This window comes from Acromyrmex echinatior, chromosome 10 (assembly GCF_024713525.1).
Source record: "Acromyrmex echinatior isolate Ae372 chromosome 10, ASM2471352v2, whole genome shotgun sequence".
In the NCBI taxonomy this organism is placed as follows: Eukaryota; Metazoa; Arthropoda; class Insecta; order Hymenoptera; family Formicidae; genus Acromyrmex; species Acromyrmex echinatior.
This window is the reverse complement of record NC_141861.1, coordinates 3,928,658-3,943,674: the sequence shown is the minus strand read 5'-3', so window position 1 is coordinate 3,943,674 and position 15,017 is coordinate 3,928,658. Positions and strand designations below refer to the sequence as shown.

The window sequence follows — 15,017 nt, the reverse complement described above, 5'->3', positions numbered from 1 at the left end:
ATAGATAGATATAACATGTTGATTTGAGCTAAGAAGACATTATCTTTGTCGATTATACTTGTTTAATTAAATCTACTAATTGCGCATCAATGTAGATAGTAATCCTGTTAATTTTTCAAGAACTTATTTATACATTTTTTAAGAATAACAATGACATAATGATAAGAATGTAGGACTTTTTTGGCTAGACTTACTAATGATTATTTGCAATTAGAAAAAGTGTCTTTGTATTTTCAATATGTCAACTTAAGTTAAGTGACAAAAATGGCTGAAAGGAAGGAGACAGGTGGAACTTCGGACAAGATTCACACAATAGCGGGACATAAGGACTGTTCATCATCAGAAACATTAAAAGCACTGCAATTTTCAGAGAAGCAGCAATTGATACAAGAATCTTCGTGGACGAAAGCTGTTCCGTATAAATATTGGCATAGTTATGTGAAGCCTACCGACAGTATAGGCAGTATCTTCACACCTGGTGTGCATACATATCGAACTAAAACTTTAATTAGACGCGATGTCAAGCTTGTACGATGGCATCCTTTTGGAATTGACGGTATGCTCGTGAGTCCACCTCGCATTTTTATTGAACGACACAATGAAGAAGTTAAACGAAGAGCCGCAGCCTTGGCTGAGAAAGAATGTGACACTTTGCCGAAAAATATAGTGAATTTGAGAGATCTAATGGATGATACATGGTTGCGGAAAAAACGTCAGAAGGCGAGAATCTTAAAGGAAAAAGAGTTATCTATACATAGGAGAAAGATAACAAAGCGAAGATTGGATCGCAAGGTAATGAGAGACGTTTGTGTAAATCTCACAAGTACTTCGAATTAAAAAATTTGAATGTTTTAATTTTTTAATTCAACTAATAAATTTATCTAAGAAAAATAACATCATATATTGTAGATAGTACGTTATATTGAGGCAGAAATTCCAAAATCTGTGGAAGAACAATTAGCCGAGTTAATGGCAATAGTTGAAGAACAAAGAATAAAACCTGAAGATATTGCTAAAGTAATTTATCTTAGAGATTATTGCATAAGCGACCATCACCTGCAGCCATATGATTACATTAATATTGATGCAGCGAAGAAGCGTATCATTGGTAAATTGCAAGAACGTGAAGAGTAAGTAGATGTCATAGTATTTATTTATTTCTATTTTATTTCGAAAATAGTCTCTAAATTCGAATTTTTAGAACATCACTCACTACTAGTTTTAATATTAATTTTTAATTTCTTGATTTGTTCATGTATATTCACAGTGTTATATTTTGATCAGAATGTGAAAATAAACAGTAAAAAAATAAAAATTATTAATTATTAATAATATAAAATAAAAAAATTGAATATTCTGTATAACTAAACATTAACTATACAAGTACTAATACAATTGTACTAATACAAGTATTAATATAATTGTTAATTATTTAAAAAATATAAAATAATTTTACATATAACGCTGAATTTATAAAATATTTTTATGTGATTCTTACAGCTTTGACGCTATAACGAAAGATTTGGAACCGGAAATAATCGATGACTATAAACGAAGTCTTCGTAGCGCAATAGTGGATTATATTCTAATGGATTCTGATGAACGAAAACGTTTTTGTATTGAAACAGTTCCTATTGAATTTCCTATTTTATGCGTTCGCGCGCCAGTGCCCTGGCATCAGTCCAAAGTTACGGCAAATCATTCCATGCAACATAATCTTTTTATCGGCAATGAGATTTTAAGAGACATCCGAGATTTATGGTTTACAAAGTAAGATTATATGAGAAATTAGTCAAAAGTTTAAAATTTTAATCTTTCCGCTCTATTGATGTATAAGTAATTTAAAATACAGATACATTGTGCTTTTATTGTCAAATATGAGCTAACGCTCTTCTCCGTTTTAGATATCGTCAAGTAAGAATAATTCACATGCAAGATTTCGTGCTTCCTATTCTGGCCATAGAAATTAAACCAAGATTCGATGCTCTGTGTGTTGCCGCCACTGATGTTCTCATTAAAGAATGGTTGGCCGATGTAGCAGAAATCTTTCTTGAGAAGAAATACGATTGGTCGCAGTATTTCGAAACACAGCCCAATGCGTCCACTACAATGATCGAGAAATATTTTCGCAGCGTCAATTCTTTATTGTCAAAACAATTACGAATCATGATAATAAAGACACTAGAAGACGTGAGAGACTTCTTCATGCAGTACGATGCTGGCAATGCTTTCGAAGGAGACTATAAGGATCTTATGTTTCTCAAGTAAGTTCAATTCCTCTTTGATATTTATATCAGAGTGTAATCGAAATTGCTATCTTTTAGATGTTAATTACGATGGATTCGAATACAATAGAAATTACATTGTAGCACTCCTTTCGTAACAGTAAAAGTGGAACCGGAACTTGGCACGACGAAATTACACTGCGAACCGAGCGTTCTAAAGTTGCACATCATAATCTCATCATGTTTTGACAAGATTATTGAGGTAGGCAATATGATACCCAAGATTGAGACCATTTTGTTTCCGGAATTGAAGGATGCGGGTCACTTATTTCCTATTTCGCGATTCGAAGATACGGTAATTATTATATAATATATATATATATATATATATATATATATTTATATTCTAAAAAAAAAATTCTGAGAAAATATCAAATATTCGATAAATTCATTGCACAATCCTTTCATTACATTATCATAGGTAATGAGCATCATCACCAACGTTTTAGACGTAATTATTAAGCATATGACTGGTCCTAATAATTACCTCCAGTGCTACAAAAATTTGCTGTATATTACAAACGGAGTAGCCAAGAAAAAATTGGACGATTTCTTTATGCTCGAGCCGGTACCATTATTGCGAGAATTTGAACAGCAGATAAAAGCGTACGACGCTCTGCGAAAAGAGATTTCTATGTTTCGATGTAAAGTAAGTATATGATTAAGTCACAATTAATAGGAAAATCTCCGAATAATTCTTTACATTACATTCACACACAGTATAAAAAAGTTATTATTTAAAAAATGTTTTTCAATCTTTTTATTTAACGTAATATTATTTATCAATTCCTAAGAAAGATTTATAGCGCTATACCATTTTCTTGTATAATTGCGTTTTAAAAATTGATAATTTAAATAATTTGGCTAGTTTTTTTTAGATCCCATTAAATATGCTCGAGATTGATTGCAGTACAGTGAACGATACAATGAAAGAAATTCTATATGCCCTTCGAAGTAGAATTTGCAATTTCTTTGCGGATGAATTACGAGCCAACAATCGCGAATTATGCTCGATCTTTGATGAGATAGCGGAGAATATCTCGAAGATGCCAGAAACAACACAACAGGTTGTCGAACAATACAACTACTTGTGTGAGAGTCGCGACACAACAATGTTCAATCTGAGGAGACGATTAGCTCGTTCGGTTGAGTTGACATTATTTCTATTCGATCATCAGCCGCTCTCAACCGACGATATTCACTTAAATTCACGCACCATCTCCTGGCCGAAGGAAATGGAGGTTGTGATGGAATTGACAAGCAATAGATTGAGCATGAGAAAGGACTTCCTAGAAACGGTGCTTCGTACGAGACGAAATACCTTCGAAAAGAAAATAATTACGATACAATTAGCGATTGATCAATTTAAGCGAAAAGATCCACCAATTCTTACGATGGAGGAAATGGAACAAGCTGTGGAAGAAATTGAGCACATTTCCATAACTATGACAGATATCCGTAAAGAAGTCGAAGAAATTAACGAGGAGGAAGGATTGCTAGACATAGAATTGAGTCCATATATAGAACTGCCAACTATGTCTAGCACAGTAGAAACCTTCGACAAACTCTGGCATACTGTTTTGGAATTTCATAAAAATTACGACAAATGGTTCTATGGTTCGTTTGTGGGTCTAGATGCCGAACAAATACGCGAGGATACCGAAAATACGTGGCGAACTCTGTACAAGTTATCGCGCATACTGGCGGAAGTGCCAGGCGCGAGACGTGTCGCCGAGATGGTACGGGGCAAAGTGGAGAAGTTCCGGCAGTTCATTCCAGTATTACAGATCATTTGTACTCCAGGTCTACAAGTTCGACATTGGGAAGCGATCAGTAAGATTGTCGATGTACCGATAGTACTAACAGACATTAGTAATTTATCAGAGATGATCGAGTATGGTCTATCTGCTTTTATCGCCAAGTTGGAAGAGATAGCTTCGGCGGCCACAAAAGAGTACACATTGCAGCGGAACCTGCAGAAGATGAAGGAAGAATGGCAGGAGGTGTACTTCGAGCTTATTCCTTATCGAGAAACCGGAGTGTTTATATTATCCGCCGTGGATGATATACAGATGTTATTGGATGATCACATTCTCAAGGCTCAGACTATGCGCGGTTCACCCTTCGTGAAGGCATTCGAGGAAGAGATGCAGCAGTGGGAGGAGAAACTGATATCAATGCAAGATATTATCGATCAGTGGTTACTCTGCCAGTCCACTTGGATGTATCTGGAACCGATATTCAGCAGCGAGGACATCATACGCCAGATGCCGGCCGAATCAAGAAACTTTCGTAAAACCGACAAGATTTGGCGCAAAATCATGTTGTACGTCTTTGATAACAAGCGGGTAATCGACGCCACTGCGATGCCAAACATGTTAAAGGAATTCAAGGTCTGTAATTCACTCCTCGAAGAGATCCAGAAGGGTCTAAATGACTACCTAGAGAAGAAGCGTCTGTTCTTCCCGCGATTCTTCTTCCTATCGAACGACGAACTGCTGGAAATTCTGTCCGAGACCAAGGATCCGCAGCGAGTGCAGCCGCATTTGCGAAAGTGCTTCGAGGGTATTAGTAAACTTCGTTTCACCAAGGAGGAGGAGATTATTGGTATGTTGTCGGCCGAGGAAGAATACGTACCTCTGAGCGGCAAGATTTATCCAGCTGATGCGAAGGGTATGGTTGAGAGATGGTTATGCCAAGTGGAAGAACTCATGCTGATATCGCTGCGCGATGTCGCCGAGCAGAGTGTATTAGCGTACTTTGATACCATGCGTGAAGAGTGGGTGCTCTTATGGCCAGGTCAGATTATCATTTGTGTCAGCCAAATACATTGGACCAACGAGGTATACGAATCCTTTGAGCAACGTACTACGCCGATCTACTTAAGCAAGTGCACTGATCAAATAGAGGATATTGTAGCACTTGTTCGTGGTAAATTAGAACCTGGTGCTAGGATAACATTGAATGCCTTGATAGTGATAGATGTGCACGCCCGGGATGTAGTAAAACTGCTGGTCGACAAGCAGGTCGACGACCCTTCGGACTTCAATTGGATAGCACAGCTTCGTTATTACTGGCTGGACGATTATATCACCGTTTCTATGATCACGACTAATATCACGTATGCCTTCGAGTATCTCGGCAATACGTCAAGACTGGTGATAACACCGTTGACAGATCGATGTTATAGGACTTTAATGGGAGCATTGAAGTTGAATTTAGGTGGTTCGCCGGAGGGGCCAGCGGGAACCGGCAAAACAGAAACGGCCAAGGATCTTGCAAAGGCTGTGGCTAAGCAGTGCGTAGTGTTCAACTGTTCCGAGGGACTTGATTACAAAGCGATGGGCAAATTTTTTAAGGGTATTGCACAATCAGGAGCCTGGGCGTGTTTCGACGAATTCAACAGAATTGAATTGGAGGTGCTATCTGTGATTGCTCAGCAAATACTGTCGATACAGATGGCTGTAAGCATGAAGCTTGACAAGTTTATCTTTGAAGGCACCGAGATAAAGTTGAATCCCACCTGCAACGTCATCATAACTATGAACCCGGGTTACGCCGGACGAGTAGAACTACCGGATAATCTGAAAGTGCTATTTCGAACAGTAGCAATGATGGTACCGGACTACGCCATGATCGGTGAGATCACCTTGTACTCGTATGGCTTTACGGATGCCAAGATTCTCGCGGAGAAAATAGTTCACACTTATAAATTGTGCTCCGAACAATTGAGTTCTCAAAAGCATTATGATTATGGGATGCGAGCAGTCAAAACCGTGCTGATAGCGGCTGGCAATTTGAAGCTCAAGTATCCAAAGCGCAACGAGCACATACTGGTTCTCCGTGCCATTGTAGATGTTAATCTGCCGAAGTTCTTATTCGAGGACGTTTCTCTCTTCAACGGCATCTATACAGATCTCTTCCCGGACGTGACACTGCCTCAACCAGAACGTGACGAACTGGTGAATCTGCTGAAGATGAATCTAGAAAAGCGAAACCTCCAGGCTACCGATTGGTACGTGGAGAAGATTGTGCAAATTTATGAGATGTTACTCGTACGGCATGGTTTGATGATTGTCGGCACTGCCCTGGGTGGAAAGACGCAGGCTTATAAAGTGCTGGCCAATTCTCTGGGCGATTTATCAGGTATACGGAAAGCCACGATTCGAGAATACCGTACAGTCTATCGAGTGATCAATCCCAAAGCCATTCCGCTGAGTCAACTATATGGTAGCTTTGATCCGGTATCATATGAATGGAGCGACGGCGTGCTGGCCAACACATTTCGCGAATACGCACAATCTATTGCGATCGAACGCAAATGGATCGTGTTTGACGGCCCGGTGGATGCAATCTGGATCGAGAGCATGAATACTGTACTGGATGACAACAAGAAACTTTGTCTGATGTCAGGTGAGATCATACAAATGTCCGGGAGGATGAATATGTTCTTCGAACCAGCCGATCTCGACCATGCCTCGCCCGCCACTGTCAGCAGATGCGGAATGATTTATATGGAGCCCTCTCAGTTGGGTTGGCAATCAATCTTTGAATCTTACAAAAAATATCTTAAAGAGAAATTGTTATTTGAACAGTACGAGCTCGTTGTTGAATTGATTGAATGGCTGATCGAACCGATATTGCGTTTTATCCGATATAATTGTAAAACTTTTATAGACACATCGGAGATATACAAGTTCTTGGTAAGTACATTGGAAAAGTCTGTATTATACTAGATTCATACTCGATGTAATAATTGACTTTATTTAAAGTAGAACTTTATGGAAAAAGAAACTTTTGAGCTTAAAAAAATTACAGTATTTTTTTTTTAATATTTGTAATTTTTCATGTATTTAAATGTAACATTTTAATCCAATATTTCTTTTTGCGTAATAGTCTTTTACGAGAGTATTCAGCATGATGTTGACAGACGAGACGCAAGTAAGCACAGTGTGGCTTCAGTGTGTATTATTGTTTAGCATAGTTTGGGGCGTTTGCCCAACATTAATGAGTGATAGCAGAAAAATTTTCGACGCGTACCTGCGAAAACTATTACTCGGTACTATCGAAGAATATCCCAAGCCAAAGATGTTTAAGTTGACAAAACAACAAATCTTTCCCGATAAAGGTACAGTGTATGATTGGATTTATGATAAAAGGAATAACGGATGCTGGATATCTTGGATGGATATTACGCAACAGGTATTAAGAAAAGCAATCACATGAGTAATTGAAGAGATAAAATTTTAAATAACTGATATTTTTTTATATACTTTCGAGATTTACTTAAAAGTACATGGATTTAATTAATTTTAAACAACATTAAAAAATTAATAAAAAGCTAGAAAACAAATAATAAAAAATCGAATCTATTAGAAGTATTTAAAATTCTATAATTTATGAATACAAAATAAGAAAATAATTAGACATTTAGAATATATGCATTTCAGGTACCTTTACCAGCAACAGCGAAAGCCAGCGAGCTGATCATTCAAACAGGGGAGACGTCCATTCAGCTTTTCTTTATCAAGCAATTTATGCATCGATCGATACCGCTTTTATTCGTGGGCCCGACGGGCACTGGCAAATCTGCGATCGTGCTAAATTACCTTGTATCGTTGCCACGGGAAAAATTCTTGGAGAATGTTATAAACTTCAGCGCACGTACAAACGCATCGCAGACACAGGAGATAGTTATGTCAAAGTTAGATAGAAGGAGGAAAGGGGTTTACGGTCCTGCCATGGGAAAAAAGTGTGTGCTATTCGTGGATGACCTTAGCATGCCGCAAGTGGAGATCTACGGCGCCCAACCACCAATAGAATTACTTCGACAATGGATAGATCATGGTTACTGGTTCGACCCGAAAGATACCTCGATGTTGCATCTGGTGGATATTTTGTTGATTACTGCTATGCTACCTCCTGGAGGCGGTTCTAATGTCGTGACACCGCGATTCACTCGCCACATGCATGTGATTGGCATCGATTCTTTCGAACAAGCCACTATGACGAAGATCTTCTCATCGATTCTCGACTGGCACTTCGCCAAGGGTTTTATTCCAGAGATTTCAAGACTGAGCAAGATGATAGTGAGCGCTACCATGAATGTGTTTCTCGAGGCCATAAAAAATTTTCTGCCAACACCATCGAAAAGCCATTACAAGTTTAATTTGCGTGACTTTAGTCGAGTTATCGGCGGCGTGCTTTTAGTTCCGGCCACTAGAATGAAGGATCCCGATAAACTTATCAGATTGTGGGTTCACGAGGTATACCGAGTTTTCCATGATAGACTGATAGACGACACCGATCGTGAAACACTGTTCGGGATGGTACGATACACATGCTATGATCAGCTGCGTCAGCCATTGGACAAGGTACTCGCAAATTTGCTCAAGCCGGATGAGAAAATGATAAAGAGATCTCACATTAGCAACCTTTTTTTTGGAAATTACATTGAGCCCGATGCTGATCCGAAGGTATACGATGAAGTAACGGACCTGGAAGATCTTCAGGAGAAAATGGATTACTATTTAGCTGAGTACAACGCGGTTTCGCAAACGCCGATGAATCTAGTACTGTTTCGTTATGCCATCGAACACATCTCTCGCGTTTCTCGAGTATTGTTACAGGATAATGGTCACGCTCTACTCGTCGGGATAGGTGGTTCCGGTCGTAACTCTTGTGCCAAATTGGCGACCAGCATGTGCGAATATCAGATATATCAGATCGAAATTACCAGGACCTATGGATTGACTGAATGGCGAGAGGATTTAAAACAACTACTATTACGCGTCGGTTGTGAAGGCAAACCTACTACTTTTATCTTCGGTGATCATCAGATCAAGGATGAGTCTTTTATCGAGGACATCAACATAATTTTGAATACTGCGGACATACCGAACTTATATGCGACAGACGAAAAGGCGGAGATACTGGAGAAGATGATGACCGTCGCACGGGACGTAAGCGGTAAAAAAGCAGAAATGACGCCGATGGTGCTCTACAATCTTTTCATTGAAAGAATTAAAAAGAATCTTCACATAGTCTTGACGATGTCACCAATAGGCGATACCTTTCGCAATCGTCTCAGGACGTTCCCATCGCTTATCAATTGTTGCACTATAGATTGGTATACGCTCTGGCCCGAAGATGCCCTCGAGAAAGTAGCTAGGATGTCATTGAGAGATCTTGACATTGGTTCAGAACTAAGAGAGAAATGCGTGCAGATGTGCAAACAGTTCCATACGAGTGTCTCCGTGACGAGTGAAGATTATTACTTGACTTACGGTAGAAAATATTACGTCACACCCACGAGTTTTCTGCAATTGATCAAATCTTTATACAGATTGTATGGACAGAAAAGCGAGCAAATCACCATGCAACAGAATCGCTACGAAACCGGTCTAGAAAAGCTAGATTTCGCTGCCAGCCAAGTATCGATCATGCAGAACGAATTACATCAATTACAACCGAAGTTATTAGCGCAGTCGCAATTGAGTGATAAGCTAATGATCCGAATTGAACAAGATACTGTCAATGTAGAGGCGAAGAAAGAAATTGTGGCAGCTGATGAGGCTTTGGCGAACGAAGCGGCTGCGGCAGCTCAAGCAATTAAGGATGACTGCGAGAGCGATTTGGCAGAAGCTACGCCGGCGTTGGAAGCTGCTTTAGCGGCATTAGACACTTTGAAACCGGCAGACATCACAATTGTGAAGTCAATGAAGAGTCCGCCAGCCGGCGTTAGATTAGTGATGGAAGCGGTCTGTGTGTTGAAAGGTATAAAACCAGATCGAGTTCAGGATCCGACCACCGGTCAAATGGTGGACGATTACTGGCCCGCATCCATCAAGCTGTTGGGCGAAATGAAGTTTCTAGAGAACTTGAAAAATTTCGACAAGGATAATATACCACCAGCTTACATGAAGCGTATTCGCGAAAAGTTCATAAATGACCGAAGCTTCCAGCCAGATGCAATCAAGAAGGTATCAACCGCGTGTGAGGGTCTCTGTAAGTGGGTGCGTGCCATGGAGGTGTACGATCGCGTAATCAAAGTCGTGGCGCCGAAGAAGGCGATGCTAGCGGAAGCGGAAGCTGCGTTAGCTGCACAGATGGAAATGCTCAATGAGAAGAGAGCTCTACTGCAAGAAGTAGCACAGAAACTGCAGACCCTCAATGATGAATTCGCTGAGTGTATGCGCGAGAAGAAGAAGCTGGAAGATCAGATCGAGTATTGTAGACAGAAATTGGAAAGGGCTGAAAAACTACTGGGCGGTCTGAGCAGCGAGAAGAGTAGATGGAGCGAGACCGCCATTAAACTGGGCGCCAGTTTGGGGAATGTGATTGGAGACGTTTTACTATCATCCGGAATGGTGGCTTATCTGGGAGCATTCACAGTGGAATATAGAAATAAGTTAATCGATCAGTGGCACATTTCTTGTATGCGAGAGGCTATACCATGTAGCGCGAAGTTTAATTTGATCGATATACTGGGTGAAGCGGTAGAAATCAGGAATTGGACCATCCAAGGGTTACCAGCCGACAATTTTTCAGTGGAAAACGGTATAATCGTAAAGTATGCTGATCGTTGGCCGCTCATGATCGATCCGCAAAATCAAGCAAATAAATGGATAAAGAACATGGAGAAGCCGAATAAACTAGCGGTGATTAAACTTACGGATCCCAATTACTCGAGAGTGATGGAGATGAGCATTCAACTGGGTTTGCCAGTGTTGTTAGAGAATATTTTGGAGGAGATTGATGCGATTCTAGAGCCTGTATTGCTGAAGAACGTATACAAGCAGCGTGGAGTGCTGTACATAAAGTTTGGCGAAGTTGTGATGGAATATAATCCGAACTTTCGATTCTATATCACCACTCGTTTGCGAAATCCACATTATCTGCCCGAGATCGCGGTAAAGGTGACTCTACTAAACTTCATGATCACGCCGCAAGGTTTGCAGGATCAGCTATTAGGCATAGTCGTGGCCAAAGAGCTACCGACGCTGGAAGAGAAAAAGAATCAGCTGATAGTGGAAGGTGCGAACAACAGAAGGATCCTAAAGGAGATCGAGGATAAGATTTTAGAGGTTGTCACGACGTCCGAGGGCAACATACTCGAGGATGAGACCGCTATCAGAATACTCTCAACCTCGAAGATGCTGTCAGAAGACATTGAGGCGAAACAGGAAATTGCAGTAAAGACCTCGGCAGAGATAGACAAAGCTCGTGATGGTTACAAACCCGTTTCGAAACACGGTGCGGTTCTCTTTTTCTGTATCTCCGAATTGACCAACATCGATCCCATGTACCAGTACTCACTACCATGGTTTCTGCACCTCTACGTCATGGCAATAATCAACAGCGAACAGTCGACAAATTTGGACTTACGAATGGAGAATCTCAATTCATACTTCACGGCAAGCATCTATAGAAATGTATGTCGTTCTTTATTTGAGAAGGACAAACTGATATTCTCTTTGGTCCTCTGTGTTGGTCTACTACGCGCCGCTCATAAACTAGATGAAGAACTCTGGGTATTTTTATTGACGGGTGGAATAGCTCTCGATAATCCTTATCCTAATCCTGATCCCTCATGGCTATCCGACAAATCCTGGTCTGAGATCGTAAGAGCTAGTCTCCTGCCAGGTCTTGAAAAATTGAGGAAATCCTTCCAGTCCAACACATCGCAATGGCAAGCATACTACGATCTGTCGAATCCACAGGAACATTCTTTCCCACCACCATTCGAGCATGAAGATGAGAATTTGAGAAAGCTCGTAATCCTGAGATGCGTAAGGACCGACAAGCTAGTCGCTGCCGTTCAGGCATTCATCATCCATCATATGAGCGCATCTTTCGTGGAACCGCCACCATTTGATCTCCAAAGTTCATACGATGACTCGAGCAATGTTACGCCTCTCATCTTCGTGCTCTCGCCTGGATCGGATCCAATGGCTGGGTTGATCAAGTTCGCCGAAGATCGCGGGATCTCGAAGAAAAATCTCATGACGATATCATTGGGTCAGGGTCAGGGTCCAATTGCAAATGACATGATTGAGCGTGGTATTAAGAGCGGCGAGTGGGTCATCTTGCAGAACTGCCATCTCGCCATATCGTGGATGAAGGAACTCGACCGGATATGCGATGAGATTATCATACCTGAGAACACGCATCACGATTTTCGTTTATGGTTAACCAGCTATCCATCCAAAGGATTTCCGGTGTCCATACTACAGAACGGTGTCAAGATGACGAACGAACCGCCGAAGGGATTGAAGAATAATTTGCTGCGAAGTTACCTGAACGATCCTATATCGGATTTCAAATTTTTCCGCAAGTGTGCAAAACTAGTAGAATGGACGAGGTTGTTGTTCTCTCTATGTTTCTTTCATGCGGTGGTGCAAGAAAGACGAAATTTCGGTCCACTCGGCTGGAATATACCTTACGAGTTCAACGAGTCCGATTTGCGTATCAGTATTATGCAATTACAGGTATGACAGTAGCATTCTTTTATTAATTTAATAGATATTATCAGGGATTATTATAATTGTGTTATTTTATTAATCTAGCTATTTTTAAATGATTACGAAGAAGTACCATTCGACGCGCTCATTTATCTAACAGGAGAATGCAATTATGGAGGCAGAGTAACTGATGATAAAGACAGAAGGCTGCTGAATTCACTGCTGAAGAATTTTTACAATCCTGAAGTTATTATAAAAATAAAGTAATATCACTCGTTCTTAATGTTATATAGAATTCAAAAATCTAAGAACATACTATTTTCTTTGATTTTTTCAATTTTTTTATAACGAAAGAAAATTTAAGCTTAAATAAAAATAAATAAGAAAATTATTCCTTACATTTCTAAAACAGAGATTATAAGTAATCTTGTATTCAGTAATATTGTAATTTAATTTTGTATAAAGAAGAGAAATGAAATATGAATTAAAAATAGAGAAATTAATAAAATTATGAAAGGAATGATTGTTAGAGATAAACAAATTTTTAAGACTCTAAATTTGTTAGATAAAATGTTATAAGTTTTTTAAGTTTTTATTAATATTTTATGTAATTCGTATCTTCCCAGATATTCATTTTCTCCGAGCGGAATTTATCACATGCCGGAGGACACAGATTATGAAGAATGTCTGAAATACATTCGCAGCTTACCAATTAATCAAATGCCGGAAGTTTTTGGTTTGCATGAGAACGCAGACATAGCGAAGGACAATCGAGAAGCAATGCAACTGTTGGCTGGTGCACTTTTAACCCAGCCACAGATCAGCGGAGTAGGCGAGTAATATATATTTCTTTAATTTTAAATGTTTATTGAGTTATATTTCTTTTTTTCTTTGTTTTATAATTGAAATATTGCTAAACTTATATTAATATGTTAACACATTAATATGAAAGTTTTTACATAGTTCAGTACACTTAACTTACACTTAGTATACATTATTGACAAAATTGTGAAAATATTGTAGAAATAATTTATTGCACAAGATCACAACATTATAAAAATGCTACACCATTTTGCTATTATATACTACCGTAAAATGATAGCAATAAAAATGTTGGCATGGAATTTATTTGCGATAATACAACATTACTGCTTCCACATATTATAATACAGTTTGTGTAATAACATTTTTATTAATTTTCATCAGGTGTCGAGAAAGACACAGATGAAGTAGTTTTTACTCTGGCTGGTGAGATTTTATCAAAGATGCGACCACAATTCGATATTGAATACGTATCGAGGAAGTATCCGATACTTTACATGAATAGCATGAACACGGTGTTGCGTCAGGAACTCGTTAAATTCAATGATCTCACCAAAGTTATCAAGGAAACATTGGACAACGTGCAGAAAGCCATTAGAGGGCTGGTACTAATGTCATCAGAATTGGAAGATGTTTATCTAAGCATGAGCATTGGCAAAGTGCCACTCACTTGGGACAGAAAATCGTACCCCTCCCTGAAACCACTCGGCAGCTATATAAATGATCTATTGGCGAGATTGCAGTTTCTTCAAGATTGGATCGATCACGACGCACCGAATGTGTTTTGGATATCCGGTTTCTTCTTCACACAGTCATTTTTGACGGCGGTACTGCAGAATTATGCTCGCACGCACAAGATATCGATCGATCAGTTAGACTTTGAATTCGAGATCACCCGGTTCGAATCGAGCGTCGATGCTGCGCCTTCCTATGGAGTTTATATAAGTGTACGCAAAGTTTTTTATTAACATATAATCTTAAATAATAGTTCTAAAAAAATTAAAATTCGATCTTTTAATATAATTAACAGTATTATCTTACCGCAATGACATGTTTTTTTTTATTTACATTTCTTATTAATCTTTATCCGCGATGTTTTAGGGTCTCTTTTTAGAGGGAGCTCGATGGAACAGAGAGACGAGATTGCTGGATGAATCTAAGCCTAAGATAATGTTCGACGTGCTACCTATTATATGGTTAAAACCTGGTAAAAAAGCTAAATTCATAATAAAAGATGTTTATTATTGTCCAGTGTATAAGACAAGTGCTAGACGTGGTGTATTAGCTACCACTGGACATTCTTCTAATTTTATATTATATATCCTAATTCCGACGGATTTACACGAATCGCATTGGATTAATCGAGGTGTAGCTGCCCTTTGTCAACTCGATGATTAATAAAAGTAATAAAATATGAATCAGAGTGATGTGTGCACAATAATTTATT

At 39.2% G+C, this 15,017-nt stretch overlaps 1 protein-coding gene across 2 annotated transcripts; it reads left to right on the top strand.

Moving 5' to 3' along the window:
• The first annotated feature begins 68 nt into the window (after positions 1-68).
• Dnah3 (dynein heavy chain 3, axonemal) lies at positions 69-14,993 on the top strand. Of its 2 annotated transcripts, XM_087410610.1 has the most exons (13): positions 69-792; positions 910-1,130; positions 1,501-1,770; positions 1,905-2,264; positions 2,370-2,580; positions 2,707-2,934; positions 3,164-6,988; positions 7,182-7,487; positions 7,736-12,775; positions 12,854-13,011; positions 13,375-13,580; positions 13,955-14,517; positions 14,672-14,993. In XM_087410610.1, the coding sequence occupies exons 1-13, from the start codon at positions 265-267 to the stop codon at positions 14,966-14,968; spliced, it is 12,213 nt and encodes a 4,070-aa protein (XP_087266736.1). In that variant the 5' UTR covers positions 69-264; the 3' UTR covers positions 14,969-14,993. The 2 variants fall into 2 exon arrangements, with proteins under 2 accessions (XP_087266736.1, XP_087266735.1); XM_087410609.1 differs by lacking the exons at positions 69-792; positions 910-1,130; positions 1,501-1,770; positions 1,905-2,264; positions 2,370-2,580 and having other exon boundaries at positions 2,857-2,934; positions 3,154-6,988.
• The last annotated feature ends 24 nt before the right edge of the window (positions 14,994-15,017 follow it).

Bases quoted from the DNA above. Each gene is read 5' to 3' on its own strand.
- Dnah3 (XM_087410610.1), top strand. From the start codon at position 265: ATGGCTGAAAGGAAGGAGACAGGTGGAACTTCGGACAAGATTCACACA. The intron at 13,012-13,374 runs GTAATATCACTC...GTATCTTCCCAG, and splicing joins GAAGTTATTATAAAAATAAA to ATATTCATTTTCTCCGAGCG. The intron at 13,581-13,954 runs GCGAGTAATATA...AATTTTCATCAG, and splicing joins GCCACAGATCAGCGGAGTAG to GTGTCGAGAAAGACACAGAT.